General features: G+C 44.2%; 1 protein-coding gene across 1 annotated transcript in view; it reads left to right on the plus strand.

Moving 5' to 3' along the window:
• Nucleotides 1–18,253, plus strand: part of Plekhg1 (pleckstrin homology and RhoGEF domain containing G1) — a 134,182-nt gene that overhangs the window by 53,631 nt on the left and 62,298 nt on the right. Inside the window, exon 2 of the mRNA XM_055615864.1 lies at nucleotides 13,998–14,506. Within this exon, the coding sequence (XP_055471839.1) occupies nucleotides 14,099–14,506 (408 nt within the window). The 5' untranslated portion in view covers nucleotides 13,998–14,098. The remainder of the gene's footprint in view (nucleotides 1–13,997; nucleotides 14,507–18,253) is intronic.

The raw sequence follows: 18,253 nt of genomic DNA on the forward strand, positions 1-18,253 counted from the left end.
AAGAAAGAAAGAAAGAAAGAAAGAAAGAAAGAAAGAAAGAAAGAAAGAAAGAAAGGAAGGAAGGAAGGAAGGAAGAAAGAAGAAAAGACTTTCACATTTTTCCAAAAGGAGATGCTTTCTATCTACCTTAAGCCTGTTTGTTCTGCTGAGGGTAAATACTTTCTAAATTAGTAGAAACAAAGTCAGAAGCCATTGAAATCATTTCACTTTACAAATAGCCCTTTGGAAGAAAATTGCCAGGTCAGCTTCTTTGTCTGCCCAAATGTGTGGCCAAACACGGGTGTAACCACCATAGGCAGATTTGTAACTGGTGATGTTTTCTGGGCTTAGAATGTGTGTGCAGATTTTTAGTAAGTATCTGCAGACGGGATTGGTTCATTACCACTCACTTCCAAGAGAAGGTCCGTGTACCCTTCAAGGGACTTTTAAGCAAATAGGCTGTTTGGGATATGCCATTGTCTTTGGTGTTTGCCACATTTTTTTTCCTGTGATGTATTCAGAAAATGTAATAATATTTACTTTGCCTCTGTGTGGGGATCGGGAACTGAGGGAAGGGGGCAAGTGGCAATAGGGCCGTGTAGAATTCTGGGAATAAGACTCCAGAGACCACACTCAAAAGTGCAGAGCTAACTTTATTATCCAGTGTAACAGCCTTGAAGTGATTGAAAGGCCAATCAGACCAGCCCATGCTAGTCTTGAGCACCAGTAACAATCGATCAGGTTGGTGCGACGCTAAGGAAACCTGGGAGATGAGGGCAGGGTGAGGCCCAGAAGACCTCTGTAAAGAAGGGGAAAGCAGGCAGCACTCGGGCCTTGGATCCATTTTGAGACTTCACTCGTGTGCTAGGAGTCCCTAGTGGATCAACACTATGTGCAGTGGATCAGGATCTTTCAAGGAGTCGCAGGAGTCACTGATGCCTCCCTATGGGCTTCCAAAAGGCTCACCTCAACATTCCCCTATACCTCTATGCCAAAGAAAAAGTTCTGAAAGACTAAACACAAATTGGGAATGTTTTGTGAAAGCCTGCATATCAGAAAAGAGTTGTTTTTGTTGGTTGTCTTAGAAATGAAAACTAACAGCAGTATCTAAAACCGAAGGACAGTCTTCCTGCGATCCCCGCCAGCATTTAGCCGTTATGCTTTACATAGAAACTATGACCAATGCTTTGAAACAGCGCCTGCCCTTTCGAGCATCTTCATATCTGAAACCATGATGCAACTTTTTAACGTTTTCTGGTCCTGTATGACTTGGGGCTGAATCCTTTCTCAAGTCCCCCAAGACATGAATTTTCCTGTCCTGCCATCTCTGGGGTGTCCATTGTCCAGCTTTTTGGCACTGTTGGCTACCTTCAGAGTTTGCAAAGTGTTTCAGTGCGGGCATCCTTGAAGCCCCGGCAGCTGCAGTGCACACATTTTTCCTCTCAATATCCCAAACAACTAGACAAAAAGCCTTATAGTCTCATTCCTAACACCCCAGGGTAGTTCTTAGAAGAATGGGCAGGCTAATTCTTGGCACAAGAGCAATGACCCTATGGTCCTTCCCATGAAGAGTTACAGTTTTCACTCATGACATTTACCCATACCAAGAAAGACTTGGAATATGTCTCTCTTTTTTTTAAGTGTGTGTGTGTGTGTGTGTGTGTGTGTGTGTGTGTGTGTTCCTGTATGAGTTCATGTGGATGTCAGAGGACCACTCTGGTGCCATTTCCCAGCCACCTTCCACCTATCGTGGGAGACAGGGTCTCTTATTAATCTAAAATTTCACCAAGAAGGTGATGGTAGCTGGCCATTGAGGCGTAGAGATCACCTTCCTCCTTCTCCTCCTCCTCCCTGGGGAAGGAGCTTGGTTCTCGTGCTCGCAAGGCAAACACTTTCCCAATAGAGCCAGCCATCTCTGTGTGCTCAGAGCAGTTTCCAGCATAGATGATGCACCCTAATCTCAAAATCTGACTCTGAAAGCGCTGTGAAATCAGAAAGCCACGAGATCTTAAAACATCTGGAGTACTGACATGATGTCCCAAATGGAACTTCATCTCATACACTGAAGTATGGCAAATGTTGTCTAAAACTAATGTCAACCCATGTGCACAGCTACATATAGTACATAAATGAACACACGTTTGGACTTGTGTCCTCTGCCCTCAATAGAGAGCGTGTATACAAATATTTCAAAATCCAAAGACTTCTGAGACCCAAGCAATGCTAAGCATTCAGGTGGGGATTGCCAGCGGTGGGATTCCAGGCTGTGGTGGGCTCTAGGAAGGGTTACAGTGTTTCCCTGGTGGAGATTTCCCAGCTGCTGACTTTCAGGCCGCCTGCTCTCTTGCTAGCTTGTGTTCTAGTTGCTATGGATACATCCAGGCGTGTGATACTCCTGTGTGCTTCGGTTTCTCATTGCAGATGATAGTGTGGAAAAGTGCCCCTTCCTCGTTGTACAGCCATGGCATCCTTGTCCACTAAGGAGGACACATGTGTGATTGCACATGACTGATCTTCCTGTGTTTGGAGAGAAAGTTTGCCGAGCAAAACCTATCTTTTGATTGAGTGGTGATACTGGCAAGTGAACTGAGCACTAAGAACTGGCCAGGACAACATACCTGGGGCTATCGGTGTGCCAGAGGGCTCTTCCTGCTCTACCCACAGAAGGTAGAAGCAAGAGAGCAATTTCCTCCCAGGAGCTGTTACCAGTCCAGTTAACTGGTGTCTGGATTGTGAGCAGGGAAGGACTGGAATACAAGGCCTTTGTACAGTTTGAGCAGAGCCCAGCTGGGCTGTAAGAAAATGGGACCATGAGATGAAAGGTGAAAGGCCCCTGGTTCTCCTACCTTAACATGGGACTTTTCCCTCCCCCTTCTTTTCCTCTGTGCTGTTATCCAGCCTTTGGCCCTATATGTTATGCATTTGTTAATTCCGTTTTGCAAAAATTATGGTACAGGGATAAATACAGAGATACATAGTGTGTGTGTGTGTGTGTGTGTGTGTGTGTGTGTGTGTGTGTGTGCGCGCGCGCGCGCGTCCTGGTCTGAAGGAGAAAGAAAAACATAATTTAAAAATTCAGATTATACTTTAACCTTTTGTCATTTGCAGGTGTGCTGTAGTCGGTTTCAGGTATTTGCAAGTTATTAATGTGAGAGGACTTTGTACAAGCTGCGGAGCTTCAGAAAACAGGAGCTGTCTCTACACTAGATTATGACTGTTTCATAGGAGTGCCCTGGCCTGTGCTGTCACTTTGGATCTGTCCCTCAGGGTCATCACTTGTCCACATTCCCTTGGAAGAATGTGGCCACACACAAAGCAGCTAGGTTGTAGTGTTCCTTGTAACCCAGGCAGCATCTCTCAGAAATATTAAAAACAGCAACATGTTTGGGGGATCAGGGAGGACCCCAGGGCGGAAATCTTTTATTAGAAGATGGAAGTAGTTAATTTGATGTCAGACACTGCACATAGAATAGGTATGAGCCAAGAAACTCCTCTGTTTATTCGTGTCCATCTAGGAGTTTGAAATCTACGGTGTGGGAAGGTTGCCTATCTCCCTCAGCTCTGACAGGTCAGGGTTTGGAGAGAGGAGGAGAACATGAGACTATGCAAAGCTTACGCTGAGCATAGTAAGTAGCTCTGTGGCCAGTAGGAACAGTGATGGGTCAGGGTGGGGTGGAGACTTAGATAGGAACTCATAAGATGGAGAAAATTCCGCTAAGTGGAAAGGAAGGTGCATCTGGGCTCCAGGGTGGGACAATGATGGACAGAGAGGCCACTGTGGTGGTGGTCAGAAAGGAACAGTAAGGCTATTTCCACAGCCTGGGGGCGGGGTAGGGGCTTTCTCTCACAAGGTCTCCTAGAAGCCTGGATTAATGATCCCCATTGACCTGGTGGGTAGGAGAGAGCAATGACCCCCCCACACACAGTATCTCCCAAACTTTCGCTGCCATCTGAAGCAATGAGTGGAGAAGCCCATGTGTGCACAGACTCACTCAAAGGAAATGGGCAATCAAACAAATTATCCTGTTACGCTGTTAGCTTCAATCGCCTGGTAGGCACGATGGAGACTGCAGTATTAAAGATGGTCTGCGAGCACCGCTTTTCAGAACCACAGCCGAAGGCTTTCGGAGGAATGCACAGTGAAAGTGTCTGATCCCTTCAGATCATCACGTGTGAGCATCTGCAGATGAGAGAAAGCCAGGCTTGGGTATAGATATGTAAAAGTAAAACTTTATTGAAACTTTGTCTCTAGATAGACATGGCATTTTATCTCATTTTATTGTGTGTATATGTGTGCATGCTTGTGAGAAAAGTGAGTGACCTTAGGGAACTTTAAAATCCCAAATAATTGGAAATCTAATTCACTGAAATGTAGACCAGTCTGTATTTATTACTTAGTGTTTATGAGATCATAGAACTTTACTGTTTTCCAAAAAAATGCCTGCACATTTTGATTTTAGGCTCTTGCCTACAGACAGAATTCTTAAAACTCTTGTTTAAAGTCTATGCAGATGTATTCCTGTAAAACTGTGCTGACTGAAATGTACAGTGTGTAACTAGCAAAGTGAGGTTACCCAGGGCACCCTCGACGAGGCATTAGTCAGTCCTGGACACCCCTTTAAAAGCTCTGTTAAAGTTGTGTGATTCACTTTCACACAAGCTTGTAAATCAGGAAGTGAACTTGAAAGTATCTGACCGCCAAAGATCCAGCTCATTTTAATATGGGGCTTGTGGAGAACAGTGGCCCGAGCCAGAAGGTAAAAGCCAGAGGGCTTTCAGACTGGGGGTTGTGTTTGATGCGTACAAAAGAATGGACGCTGTAGGGTGTCGCTCAGCAAAGTGTGCGTTTTCAGCTTAACCACAGTGGGTGTCTATTGTCCTGTTTCTCAATTGAATGATGTCATGTTTCATTTAAGGCTCTCGGTGATGCTGAAGCCTGTGGTCTGTGCACAGGGGGGGGAAAGGCGGCCAGAAAGTTGCAAATCAGGTTTTTTTGTAAAGCCTTTGTGTTGGGTTTGAGAGATAAAAGCTGACTCATGCAATATTTCAGTGGAAGACGCTGCACAGACTAGTAAAGGGTTCTTGTCTTACCTGACTGGGCACCCAGTGCAGCCGCTGCAGCTGAAGACAGACTGAGAGCCTCGGCTGCGGAGGGCAGGTAGGTGCTGGTGGAAGTTCTGCAGGGAATGGAGCAGCTGAGGCAGCAGCTGCCACAGAAACTCTCCCGGGCTGCTTTCTGCACAGCACTGTGCAAGGACAGAAACTCAGCTGTTTGCAGCACACGCGTCCCGGTGCAAACGCCATGCCCTGAAGTTATGCGACGATGGAATTCATCCGGACTATTCCTTCCCAGCCCCTTGCGTCTGAACTGAAGTCTGTATTAAATTGTTTTCTGCTTGTTTGGGTTTCGTTTGGCTTTGATCTTCCCTTAAAGTTGGGATGAAATGACTGGAGAGCCTGTTGTTGACTCCGAAGGGAAGCTTCCAAGTGGACATTGATGGTCCACCCTTGAATAGCCTTTCTTGTTAAGGTTCTGGCGGGCTCAGCTGGAAGGTGGGGGGCAAAGTGGATGTTTGCAGACTTCAGGCTTAGCAGCAATGCAGCTTAGCCTGAGGCTCACGGCAACCAAAGTGGACTAGGAAGAGGCAGTTTGTGTTTGAGCATACTATTGGTAGAAAATACTTTTATTAAAAGAAATTCTTGTGATGGAGAGGCAATGGGCTTCTATCGGTATTACTCTCTGCTGGGATCTAACTTTATACTGTCCTATTAATTAACTCAACTTTGTGATGTTAACATTTTTAAAAGGTGTATAGATTTAACTCAAATTATATATGAAAATTAAATTATTTTCACTTAAAAGGTTTAAATATTTGATACATATGGGGGCTGTGGTTTTAACTTTTTTTATTAAGTAATGTGGGCAGATTTTGAAAGCTACAGTTATTGAAGAAAAGAGACATTTTTATGTAAACAGCCAAAGAAAATGATCCGTTTCTACCTGGGGAAAAGTCATGCTGATATTTCACATAGACTTTCTGTGGCAGTAAGTTGGTATCTAAAACTTAAATGTGAGGATGCCATTGTTCACATGTATTAAACCATTCATCTTTCCTGAACAATGTATTTTGAATATTCAGTTTCCTCTACCTTTAAGGACCTAAGAGGACCTGACATTTAATTTAACATTGTGCTTTCCAGAAGGATTTAGTTACTCTGACCTCTATTGTTAGACATTTCAATTTCCCTTCCTCCTTTTTTCATGAAGAAAGTGTTTAATGTACTTTGGGGAGGGATTTATTTACTGAGTGTTATTGTCAGCCCTTTGGAATTCTCTCCCTTCCTCCTCCTTTTTCTTTAAGAGAATGTCATTTTGCTTTGTGCCTCTTTCCAACTGTGCAGAGATGTTTGTGGACAGAAGTGTGTTCCAGACAGATGAGGTGTGTATACGTGGGTGTGCGTGTGTGTGTGTACGTGCGTGTGCGTGTGCGTGTGTGTGTGTGTGTCTGCTGTTCACTTACTGCTTAAGTCCAGTAGTTCTATGCTAACAGGAAAGCCCTATTTAAAGTGAATCTGGAGCTGGTTATTTTTTAATCAAAATTAAAAACACAGGTTGGTAGTTTGTTTGACTCTAGCAAAGTCACTGAAAAACTTTACTGGCTAACACCTGGCATTAGTGCCATATAGGGCATTGTTAGCATGGAGTTGGTACTTATGCCTGACTGCAGATAGGAGCAGGAAATGTGGGTATCAGCTAGAGACCCTCTGGTTACTTCAGGGTTGGAATTGCATCCTGGAGGTTGTATGGGGCCTGGGAAGCCATCTGGTCCAGCTTTCTCACTTTCCAGGGAAGAACCAATGATCATGGTCAACTAAAAACGATGTTGAGCAAATACATACATGCTCTGACCAGAGGAAAATAGCATGTCATAATTTAATTTCCACTCTACCCTTTGATCTCTGTGTATATGTATAGTGGGGGATAGGTTCATACATACATAAACAGGTACATGCATACACACATACCACACACACACACACACACTCACACACACACACACACACACACACACACACATGATGTAGGTCTGTTGGGTACAGATACCAAGTGTTCTAGACAAGTTGCTTGGGGTTTGTTCCTTATTTTCTCATATCCAAGCCTCTTTTTGCCCTAATGGTTTATGAGCGCCTGCTGAATACAGTGAGTGACAGACTAGAAATCAGAAATTGTAGTCTCCGTTTCACGGTTCAGTGTACCTAACCTCTGATCAGGTTGGTTTTGTTTTTATAAAATCTTTCCAACATGATGAAACACATGAACTTCAGGGATTGGGGCAGGGGGTGGTTGAGGGAGATGTTGTCGTAGACTTGTATATGGAAGCTGAATCTGCTTGGGTAATCTCTTGCTGGAAGCCAGATCACTCCTAAACCTCCGTAGTTGGAAACAGTGATAATCATTTAGAACCTCCCAGGGTCCCTGTGCACCAGCAACTCAGGAGACACTCGGTCAAGCGTGTCTGACTTGGGTTCTGTCAGGCTGTTATGTTGTCTAACGTGGCGGGATGCTCGGGCTGAAGCCACAGTGGCGAGGGCTGGAACAGCAGGGGTCTCCAGAGCACCCCTGAACTCCTCAGTGTGTCCCACTGCTTGCTGCCCCGGCAAGGCAGCTCCAGGGAGTGAAACTTATTCCTATGGTGACTTGGAACTGTACCCACCATCTTCCCCCTCAGCCATGCTGGAGGCGCTGGAATCATTCTCCTGTCAGAGGCAAAGTCCCTGCCCATCTGGGTTCCACTGTGAAGGGGAAAGAATGTGGAGGAAAGACACCTCGATCAGTAGACTCCCCAGTGGGAAGACATCACTTCAGCTGATGAAAACTTGACCATATATATGTGGCCCTATCTAAAAGCAAAGGAGCCTGGGAAATGTTCTCAGCTGAGGGCAAGTCAGTTTGGGCGGAAGGCAATGGACAGTTCCCAGTGTTCCCTAAAGATAATACAAGTGACAACAAGGCTTACAGGACTCCCCTTAGGTCCCATTCTAACCAGACTGGCTGCATCACCACTTGGCTGGTCGAAGACATTAGTCGAATTAACCACCCATTCAACTCCAACAAACGAGGCAGCCATTGTATCTCTTAGTTACCACTGGCTCGCATCTTAGCCCGTTTGAGCTACTGTAACAAACTATAAGCTCAGCAAACTATGAACAAAAATGTATTGTTCATAGTTTCAGTGGCTGAGAAGTCCAGGTCCAAGGCTCTAGCAGATTTAACAGATGATGAAGGCACGTCCCAGTGTGTTTCCTTCCATCACCTCTCTTTGTCATCCTAATCCATTCAAATCCCACTCAAGGGAGTGGTGTCCTTGTGACCTGATGGGTACACCAAACTTCAAACCATGGCAATAAGCTCTGAAACCAGCCAGCAACCTGTGTGAGTCTATGGTAGGTGTGTGCTGTCTGGTCCATGTTCATCCTCTCAGGCATTTTTACAACAGCTCAGTCTTGTACTAGCTTTGCCCGGTTGTGACTGGCCCTTTGGTTGTTTTCGTCATGTCAAGCTCCTGCTGAATAGTTAGTGTGCGCATCTAGAATGGAGAAGTTTTTCTTTGGTTCCTTCGCCTGTCTTTCATTTGGGTTTTTGCTGTTGAGTTGTAGAGTTCTTAGACATTCTAGGTCTTAAGCCTTTGCCTGTAAAAGGTTCGCTCATGTTTTATTCTAGTTTGTGGGATGCCTTTTCACTTTGTGAATTATTCCCCAAATTGTACAGAAGCTTTTTTTGTTTGATTTAGTCTTATTGGCCTGGTTGTTGTTGTAGGTTTTGTTTGTTTATTTGTTTGTCTATGTTTTGGTGCCATATCCAAGAAACCAAGGAATCATTGCTTAGATTCCTGTCAACAAGCATTTTCCCCTGTTTTTCTTCTAAAATTATTATGTTTAGCATTTTACATCTAAGTTTTGTTTTGTTTTCTTTGGATTGATTGCTCTGTGTATAGTGTATAAGAAAACTGTTTTCATTTTTCTATCTGTGAGTTAAAGTGCCATATGCATGTATGTGCTGTGTGTGTGTGTGTGTGCGTGCAAGTGTGCAACCGAATAGTACTCAGCCATGAGGAAGGACATCCTGCCTCTTGTGACATCATGCGTGAGTCTGAGGGACTGTGCTAAGGGGACTAAGTCAGGCACAAAAGGACAAGTACTACATGATACCACTCACATGAGAAATGCAAAATAATCAAACTCAGAAGAAAAGCGTGGAAGGGTAGTTACCAGCGGCTGGGGAGAGAGAAGGCAGCATGGAATTACTCAAAGGTTCAATTTTCAGTTATGCAAGATGGATAAGAACAGCACAGGCCTATAGTTAATAATTCTATGTTACATGCTTCAAAATTTGCCAAGAGAGTAGATTTATTTTTAAGGAAAAGGGAGTTTATTTGAGTCATAGCTCATGATTATGGGCAAGTTGGGGTAGCAGGAACTTGATGTTCTAATAAAAAAATAGTAAAATAGTAAAGAAGGCCTGAAGAAATTTTGGTAGTGGTTTTTCCAAGAAACTATGTGGAATGCTTGATGTCACAAACAGTAGTGAAGAGAAACTGGAGTCCTGGGCCCCCCTCTACCCTGATAGTGGGGAGGGTCTCAGCCTTGCCTTTCAGCAGTCTCCTTGGGATTTGTAGGCTGGGGAACCCTCAGGTCCCTGCCTTAGTGTGTAAAGCGGGTGAAATGAAGGCAGGAAAGTTGAATACCAAAGTCAGCTCAGGAAAAGTTGGAGCCAGCAAGTGGTGCCTTTTGATTCTGATGGTGGCATTCCCAAAGAAAGAAATGAAAATAATGGACATTTGAAGGACAAATAAAGAGAAGCCAAGGATGGGATTGCTTCCCCTACAAAGATTCATTGGGGAATGAAGGGTGTGGAAGCCTGTCTTTTCATTGAGGGTGGCACACAGGAGATAGGATCAGACCAATGAGTGCTGCTAATTTTCAGAATGGACAAGCCTCCAGCTTCTTACAGGTGCTGCTCCAGCTACCTCCAACAGCGAGCCTGGCCGTGGCCGCCGTGTGGGTAGGACTGGATTATTTCACAGGACTAATGGTCAAAAGTTCTATCTGTGATGCCTATGAGCCAATGTTTGGCAAGTTCTCCAAAGCTGTCTAGTGTTAGCCCTCTCCTCAGGATTCTGGAAGAGAGTGAAGCTCTAGAAGGAAGGCAGAGCTGTGTACATATGTTAACTTTCACTCCAAGGAGAGTAAAGAGATTTCCGGCAGAGTTTGCCGTATGGTTCAGTTTGCTGTGGAAAACAGCCGCTCCGCTCTCCTGTCACGACTGTACAGCAGTTGTCTCTCCCTCTCTTTCTCCTTACTCCCAACAATATTTCACATTCATGGATATATTAAAAAAGAAAATATTTCATAAATCATTCCACTCACAGTTATTGGAATAACAATGAATAAGCCGACAAATGTAAATATTTTACCCATTATAATTTTAAGTTATGTGTACATGTGTGTCTGTGTGGGGTTATGTGCACATGTATGTAGATGCCTAGAGTGTCCAGAAAATGGAATCAGAACTTCTGCAGCTGATGTGACAAGCGGCTGTGAGATACCCAATGTGGGTACTGGAACCAAACTCAGCTCTTCTTCAAGAGCAGTTTGTATTTTTAACCACTGAGCCCCTTACAGATTAATGTAGTTCTCTAGATGGTTTCAACATTACCTTTGCTTAATAAAAATATACATAAGCAATCCATAGAATTTAAAATCTGCTCATAGTGACATTTAAAAAGGCAAAACAACACTGGTAAATTTTTGCAAAGGTATTACATTTATCTCACTATTCTAAAGTACCATTTCAACAGATAACCAGATAAAAGTATGAATGAAGTCTTTGATAATTTGCCCCATACTGTCATTTAAACCCAGTGTGTGTTCTATAGCTTCTGCCCACCTCAATTCTGGATTGCCGCATCTCCATTGCTCAGTCACCCCACATAGCTAGTGGCTATTATGTTGAGCAGCACAACTTTACAAATATTAATCACTGGATATTTACATTAGAAAGAAGAGTCCAGATGGTAGAAATCTTCAGTTATTTCAAGGGAGGTGAGAGCAAGACTAGACAGTTTTTATGAAGCATTTTGCCTTAAATGAGAAAACTATAATTACCTTCCAAGCCATGAGTCAACATAAAAAATGTTACTCATTAACAAGGATAGCCTCAAATTACATGCTATTATTTGGCTTGATTTTAAATGTCTTATTTCTGTCTTCGGTAGTTTTGGATGGTAGTTAGCCAAGTAAGCTAGGCTGAATAACTACAGACATCAAATATCTCTTGCATTCCGTTTAATAAAGTATCTAACTGGCAATTACTCTGGTCCCGAGGGTTTCAATAACCTGATATGAGCATCCCTAGAGCAGAACCCACTCATGTCTCTGTTCAAGAGCTACCCAGAAGGGGTCACACGTACACTGCACTCTGTCCTAACTTTGCAAATATTTCAAAGGTACTCACATCCATAGCAGCATAACTTAGAAGCGAAAACCAATTTCTTCTTCCTCGATCTCTCAGTCTTAGAGTAAAAGTAACTAGAGAAAAGAAATGATAAGAAAGAAATGGGTCTCTCTTTTGTATTTGCTCATCTTGGTAATGAGTGCTAAAGATGTTTTATAGACCAGAGAGAAGATAGGAAGTGGAGACCTGCCCTGGAGACCACCCTGTCTCCTCTGTGGGGATTAATTGTTTGACCTAGACCTTTCCAGATGTCCTAGCCTTTGGTATGGAGCGTACCTAACTTAGGTTGACCCTAAATCATAGCCTCACTGGACCTTTGGGACCGTAAAGGACCTTGATTTCCCATGAGAGTGGCCATTCCCTACACTGGGGTCAATATTGTGGTCACAATCATGGTGGATACCACCTAAAGAAACCTGCCTGCATCTGTGCTTTGTAAGCATTAATCTCTCTCTCTCTCTCTCTCTCTCTCTCTCTCTCTCTCTCTTTGTGTGTGTGTGTGTGTGTGTGTGTGTGTGTGTGTGTGTGTGTGTGCATAGGCCAGGCTAGGTGGCCCGCAAGCTTGCAGAGATTCTTCTGACTCTACCTTCCATCTTGCTACAGGGGCATCAGGGTTGGAAACACACAATACTGTGTCAACCTTTATGTGGGGTCAGGGATTTGAACTCAGATCCTCACACTGGCACAGCAAGGGTTTATCCCACTGAGCCATCTCCCCAACCTGTCACATTCTAGATTTTCCTAACAGCAGTTCTGAACTTTGGCGAGTGTGTTCTGCAACAAGTATGTCTGAATGCATGGCCGCTTCTTGGATCTTCGCCCACACTCAAGTTGGATCAGGCTTCTTAGGTCAAGTGCATTTTAACTACAAACCAATCCGTGTTTTACAGGCTATAAAGCTGCTACAGAGCAAGCAGAAAGCATATCTCAAAAGCTTTAAAAACTTGGAGCAAACTCATACCATGTGGTGGCGGTCACTGTGGGCACTTGCTCATTTCTTACCATTCCTTGTTGTCAGCAGAAGTGAGGGCCTTCGTGTCGTAGTTACAATTTTAGCATTTGTTTTATAGGTTGGCAGTTATATTTTCTGTGCACATAGTCTAGGGGAAGGACAGGTTCTGAAGGACTTACATTCTAAAAATATTGGTAGCAGCAATTTGATCTTTATTATAAAGTCAAAACAAGCTCACAATCTGTATTTTTACTCTGTCCGATCTCTTATCATAAGGTACAAACTGGGAGGGAGGAGGTTGCTGATCCTGCCTTGACAGCTGAAAAAAATAATTTGGATTCTTGCATGTTTCTTAAGAATAATTGTGGAGTGTTCAAGTTCAGGAACAGCCATTTTGAACCCAGGTTGGTTCTCCTCTGCCCCGTGTACTGTCACCTCTCCACTCGGCAGGTGGTGTCGCCGTGTGCTTTCTCATAGCTGTTAGCGACCCAGATGTGCTTAATTTTTCTCATCATTTAGTTCCTAATTTAAAGCTGTAGTTTCACGGCTTTTCATGGGGGCTGCTGGAGTTACTCCAGGAGCTCTTAAATATGACAACTGAAGAGATACTACAAAAGCCACGTTTGTCTGTCTTAGGCAGGGCAGTTTCCTAATGACATTTATTTATGTTTGTTTGAGAGAGAGACGGAGAGAATGTGGGCCACACCAGCATGTGGGACGGCCTGCAGGAATCATTCCTTTCCTTTCTCGTGAACCTGGGGATCACAGTCAGGTAGTGAAGCCTTGTGGGAAGTGCCAATACCAGCTGAGCCACCCTGCAGGCCTGGGGGCCAGTTTTAAAGGATGGCTGTGGGCAAAGGCTAAGGCGAGGGATCTGTTTTACATAGGACATGGCTGTTATTATTTCAGTTTGTCTTTTGTGCCTCGCTATTAGAAGAAAAATGAACCCATGAAGCTCTATGCTCAGTGCTGTGTGCGAGTGAAATGCCCATCAGTGTCGCTTAAATGACGTCTCCATGCCCCGGGCCCCTTATGTAAAAATTACAGTGGAAGACTTAAAATCTAAAACAAAACAACCTTTCTCAAGATCCTGTAAGAGTCAGCCTCCTTCCTCAGCACTCAAGAATTGCGTGTGGCATTGGTTAAAGTTGCTGGGTCTCTGTGCCCTGACCACAGAGCCTTAAGTAGGTAAATCTGGGCCCGTCGGCAGAGGTGCGTCAGTTCAGGTGGTTGCACTTAGAAAAATAGCGTGCAATGGGTGTCCTGCTTCTCACAGTTCAGGGTACGCTGGCTTGCTCTGCGATCTGTTGAGTTGCAGATCCAAGGTCAGGAGGCCAGGGCCGAGCCTGAGGCTGCCTTTCCGGCAGGCTCGGAGAACAGAGGACAGATGCTCTCCTGAGCATCTTAGCCTGCCTTTCCTCTGAGCCACTCGCTACCTCAGGTTAATGACGCGCTCTCTGCACCTGGGTGGGTCTGACCTGTTTTCCTCCTGTTGAGAGGACCCCCACTGACCTTTCTTCTGTCTTTTCTATCCTCCTTCAACGGAAGCAGATGGGCACCACCGGCTGCAACCTGAAGCACCATCAGCTGTAACTCAAGTTCCTGACCCAAGGGCCACAGCTGAACCTTCCCAGTGCCCAGAACCGAAAACCATGGAGCTTTCCGACAGTGACAGACCCATCAGCTTTGGCTCCACCTCATCCTCGGCCTCCTCCAGGGACAGCCATGGCTCCTTTGGCAGCAGAATGACTTTGGTTTCAAATAGCCACTTGGGCTTATTTCACCAGGATAGAGAAGCTGGGGCCATAAAGCTGGAGCTGATTCCAGCTCGGCCGTTTTCGAGCAGCGAGCTGCAGAGGGACAGCGCTTCCGGGCCACAGAACATGGTTGAAGTCAGCGAGAGGCAGCCCAGGGCTCCATGGAGAGCGGACGCGAATGGGGGACCCCAAACCTCGGCGGACTCGGCCACCAGCCCCAAGCTTCTCTATGTGGATAGAGTTGTACAGGAAATCCTGGAGACAGAAAGGACCTATGTGCAAGATTTGAAAAGCATCGTGGAGGTAAGGCAGACTCTAAGGACTTTTTGATTTGCCGAGCAGGAGAAATAGGTTTGCAAAAATATCGAGGAAAGCAAAGGGCTTCGTTTGGGGTTGGGGTGATGCTGTCAATGATGCAGGAGGAGAGTACTAAAACAAATTCATGTAAGAGAAACCTAATGAAGAACGTTGTCAGGTTGTCGATGGAGTAGTTGATATTTGCATAGCGGATCAGCTCTGTGCCATAGCAGAGACGATGACACCATTCACACGTTCGGCCAGCGTACTGTTCTGCAAAACAGGGTGCCTCTCAGCTAATGAAACAGATGATAACGGGGGTGGGGGGCAGACTTCTTGTGAACAGATGGTAGTTGTATCTGAACTCAATTGTTGTCACCTGTACCACAAGTCTCCATTTATGTCTAGAAGTTTCTAGACCCTGAGAGGCTGTGATCTCTATGTCCTGCAGTGTGGGGCTGCGGGGTGGACCTGGCGAAGACCCCACAGCTGCCTCCGTGGATTACCCCAAAGACATCGTTCTGTCCTGGGCCCTCTGTTGCTCGGATGTTTAGAGGAGGAAGTGAAGGAACTGGGTGGGGGGAGGGCGAAGAGTCCCGGGGCTTGTCTTGTTTTTCTTTTCCATTCACTTTTATAATGAATAATAATTTTGCATAAATTATTGCCAAATTAATTATTTATATAAATTATTCGATTTGAGCTTGGCTCAGCTTATATGCCAGAGCACACCCCATGGAACTTCAGTTGTGAATTTGGTTGTGAGTTATATATCAGTTCCCAGAGGTAAAGATTAAGCAGAGTTCAGATGTTAATTCACTCTTTAAAATGTTGGTGTTTCTAGGGCAACACATATGTTACAAACCTACTAATTTTCGTGCCTCATGACGTACCAGATACCTTCAGGTTTTTAGTGGCCAAAGCCTATGTTCTTTTTCTCCTGGCCTTGAACTCCTGAGCTGAAACAATCCCCCTACCTCAGTTTCCCATACTCTGGAACTTACAAATGTGTGCCATGTGCTAGCTTCTGTTTTAAACTTTCAATTGAAAATGTGTTTCAGAGTATTGAGGACTATTTGCTGATGAGCACATTCTCCACCAAATACACACATGCTTACAGCTCTAGAAAAAGACACTCAAAAGCATGATCATGTGTTAAGTTCCACAGAACCAGACACTGTATCCTAAAAACAGTCCTGACATCACTCCCAGTAAAAATAGAAAGTTAACTGATGTTCAACCAAAACAATATGTGGACCAAATAAAGACCAAAGTGGTTCAGTTTCTGACTTTCAACCATGATGTCATTTGTACTTGAGGAGAAATACCTGCAAAACTGCCAACAATCTTACAACCTCTCAGGAAACTTATTAAAGTTGTTACTGGTTTGTGCTAGGCTTTTTCTTATCATTTTTTTAGTAACCTTTTCACCTAATCAAAACTCATCTCACTAAGAGAGGAACCTTAAAATACTCAGCAGTTGTTCCAAGAAGACTCTTGGTCTTGTTTTCTTTTGTCAAGGCTGCTTGATAAGATTTGGGTGAGAAGAAATAAGAGATGAATGAGAGAAACCAGGTGAGGAGAGGTGTTTTTTCCAAGTTTCACCCCATCAATACTGCGTGAAGCTGTCCAAGCTTCCTGTCTTGCTCTGCAGAGTTCTTGGCGAGCTTTCTCCACAAGGCAAGAGAAGGAAGAGGCTCGGCTTTCTGAGCCCAGGTTATGCTTCTGTGCATTAGCAATGGTGGCACTCCCGGTTGGGTGAACTGTTTTGAAGGGATACATTTGGCTGTACACTATATAAACACAACCTCTATAGCTCAGGTTTAGGTTTTGTCATTAGGATTTGTGAACAGGGAGATTTTGTGGAAGTTATTGATACAGACACTGATTTAAGAGACATTCACAGGGCACAATTTGACTTGTCCCAGCTAACTGATTTCTCAGAAGAGAGGCTTCTAAGCCGGGTAGTTGGGTTGCACACGCTGGTTATAGGGACAAAGGAAATACCTTCTTCCCTACGTGCAGAGACATCGTATTAAACTAATCCAAAATGCATAGATGAACTTTTTCTTTCTCTTACTAGACAGGGATTCAGTGATGGCATCTACCTGTCATGACTGAATCCTAATGCTCTGGGAACATTTGGCTCCATGTGCTGCTTTTCCTCATCCCTGTTGTTTATACCTTGCATTTTTCTTCTCTCCCTTAGTCTCCAGATGCCTGTGTCATCTGCCATGGTGCCTCTGTCTCACCCACTGCCCCTTTCCTTCCAGCATCTTAGTCACTTTTATGTTGAACATTTGAAAAGGGAAGATGTGATTTTGGCCATCACCCAGACACTAAAGGGCATGGGGTGGTCCTTCCCATCTTTATATATGGTTCCTATGTTTCATTGTTCGCTGATGAAATGAGGTAATGAACAGGAAAACAAGTTGAAGGTAAAATAGCCAGCCATATACTTTGTGGTGAGGCGGGATCCATAGCCAGAGGGTCTTTCATGTTTAATGGAACTTTGACTGACTGGGCAAGGTAGGGTTCTTTTAATCTTTCTAAATGATCTATAAAAGAGCCTTTGAGAGCCTCGTGAGATTGGACCTCAGATAGAGCTCACAGCCTCTTTTACCCTTTTAGTGAATTTTAAAATAGTTCAAAATGTTATATAATGCTGTATGATTGGAAGTTGCATCCCCACAAATGGCATCTTTGAACTCTGAGAGGACAAATTAGTTCATCTCTGGGGATGTAGAAAGACATGAATATTGAGTGTTGGGCAGGGAGTGGATGAAATAAGATAACGAGAGCCTTTTCTTTCGTTATCACATACCAGAGACTTAAATGCTTTTTAAGTACCTTTATCTATCAAGCTAGTAAGTATTACAGCCTTAATGTCCAACATTTTAAAAGTCAGAGCCTTGAAATACTGTTTATAAGGGCCAGTGAGAAGGGCCCAACAACCTGAGTTCAATCCCCAGGACCTATAGTGCAGCCTACGTAGAGTGGAACTACACATTAAAATGCTGTTGAGCATATAAACTAATGGGGTTTTGTGCCATTTTCAGGCTTATATAATCATCTTTTTTGTTCATATTTGTTCCCCATGACCCTCCCTTGTCCCCCTTTCTTCTAGTTTCACATGTGTGCATGCCTGTGTGTGTGTGTGTGTGTGTGTGTGTGTGTGTGTGCACACGCGCGCACGCACGAGCCTTTGTGTGTGTAAAGGGGAGAGAGAGACTGATTCTGCATATAAGAGAAATGTGATGTTTATCTTTCTGGGTCTGGCTGTTTTTCTTCGCATGATGATTTCCAATTCAGTCCATTTTCCTGCAATCCATTTAATTCTTTTTGGATATATGATGTATTTTCTTTATCCATTCACCTGTTGATGGGAATATGGATTGGTTTCATATCTTGGCCACTGTGAATAATGCCACAATAAACATTGCATGTTGTAGGTATCTCTAAACAGCCAAAGCTTAAAAAAAAATTTGTTGGGAGCATTCGCCATAGCTCAGTAGCTGTAGCCGGTGAGTACAATGTGTGCAGAGCTGCGTGAAGTCCTTGGTTTTAAGCCACCCACGTCACCACGGAAAACCAGATGTGGCTGCACATGCCTGGAGTCCTAGCACTTGAGAGGTGGCGCCAAGAAGATCCAAAATCAAGATCCTTCTTTGGAACATAGTGCGTTCAAGGCCAGCCTGTTGTTCATGAGACACTGCCTAAAAGGAGAGAGAGAGAGAGAGAGAGAGAGAGAGAGAG

This window comes from Psammomys obesus, unplaced genomic scaffold, assembly GCF_907164565.1.
Source record: "Psammomys obesus unplaced genomic scaffold, mPsaObe1.curated_primary_1811, whole genome shotgun sequence".
Lineage (NCBI taxonomy): Eukaryota > Metazoa > Chordata > Mammalia > Rodentia > Muridae > Psammomys > Psammomys obesus.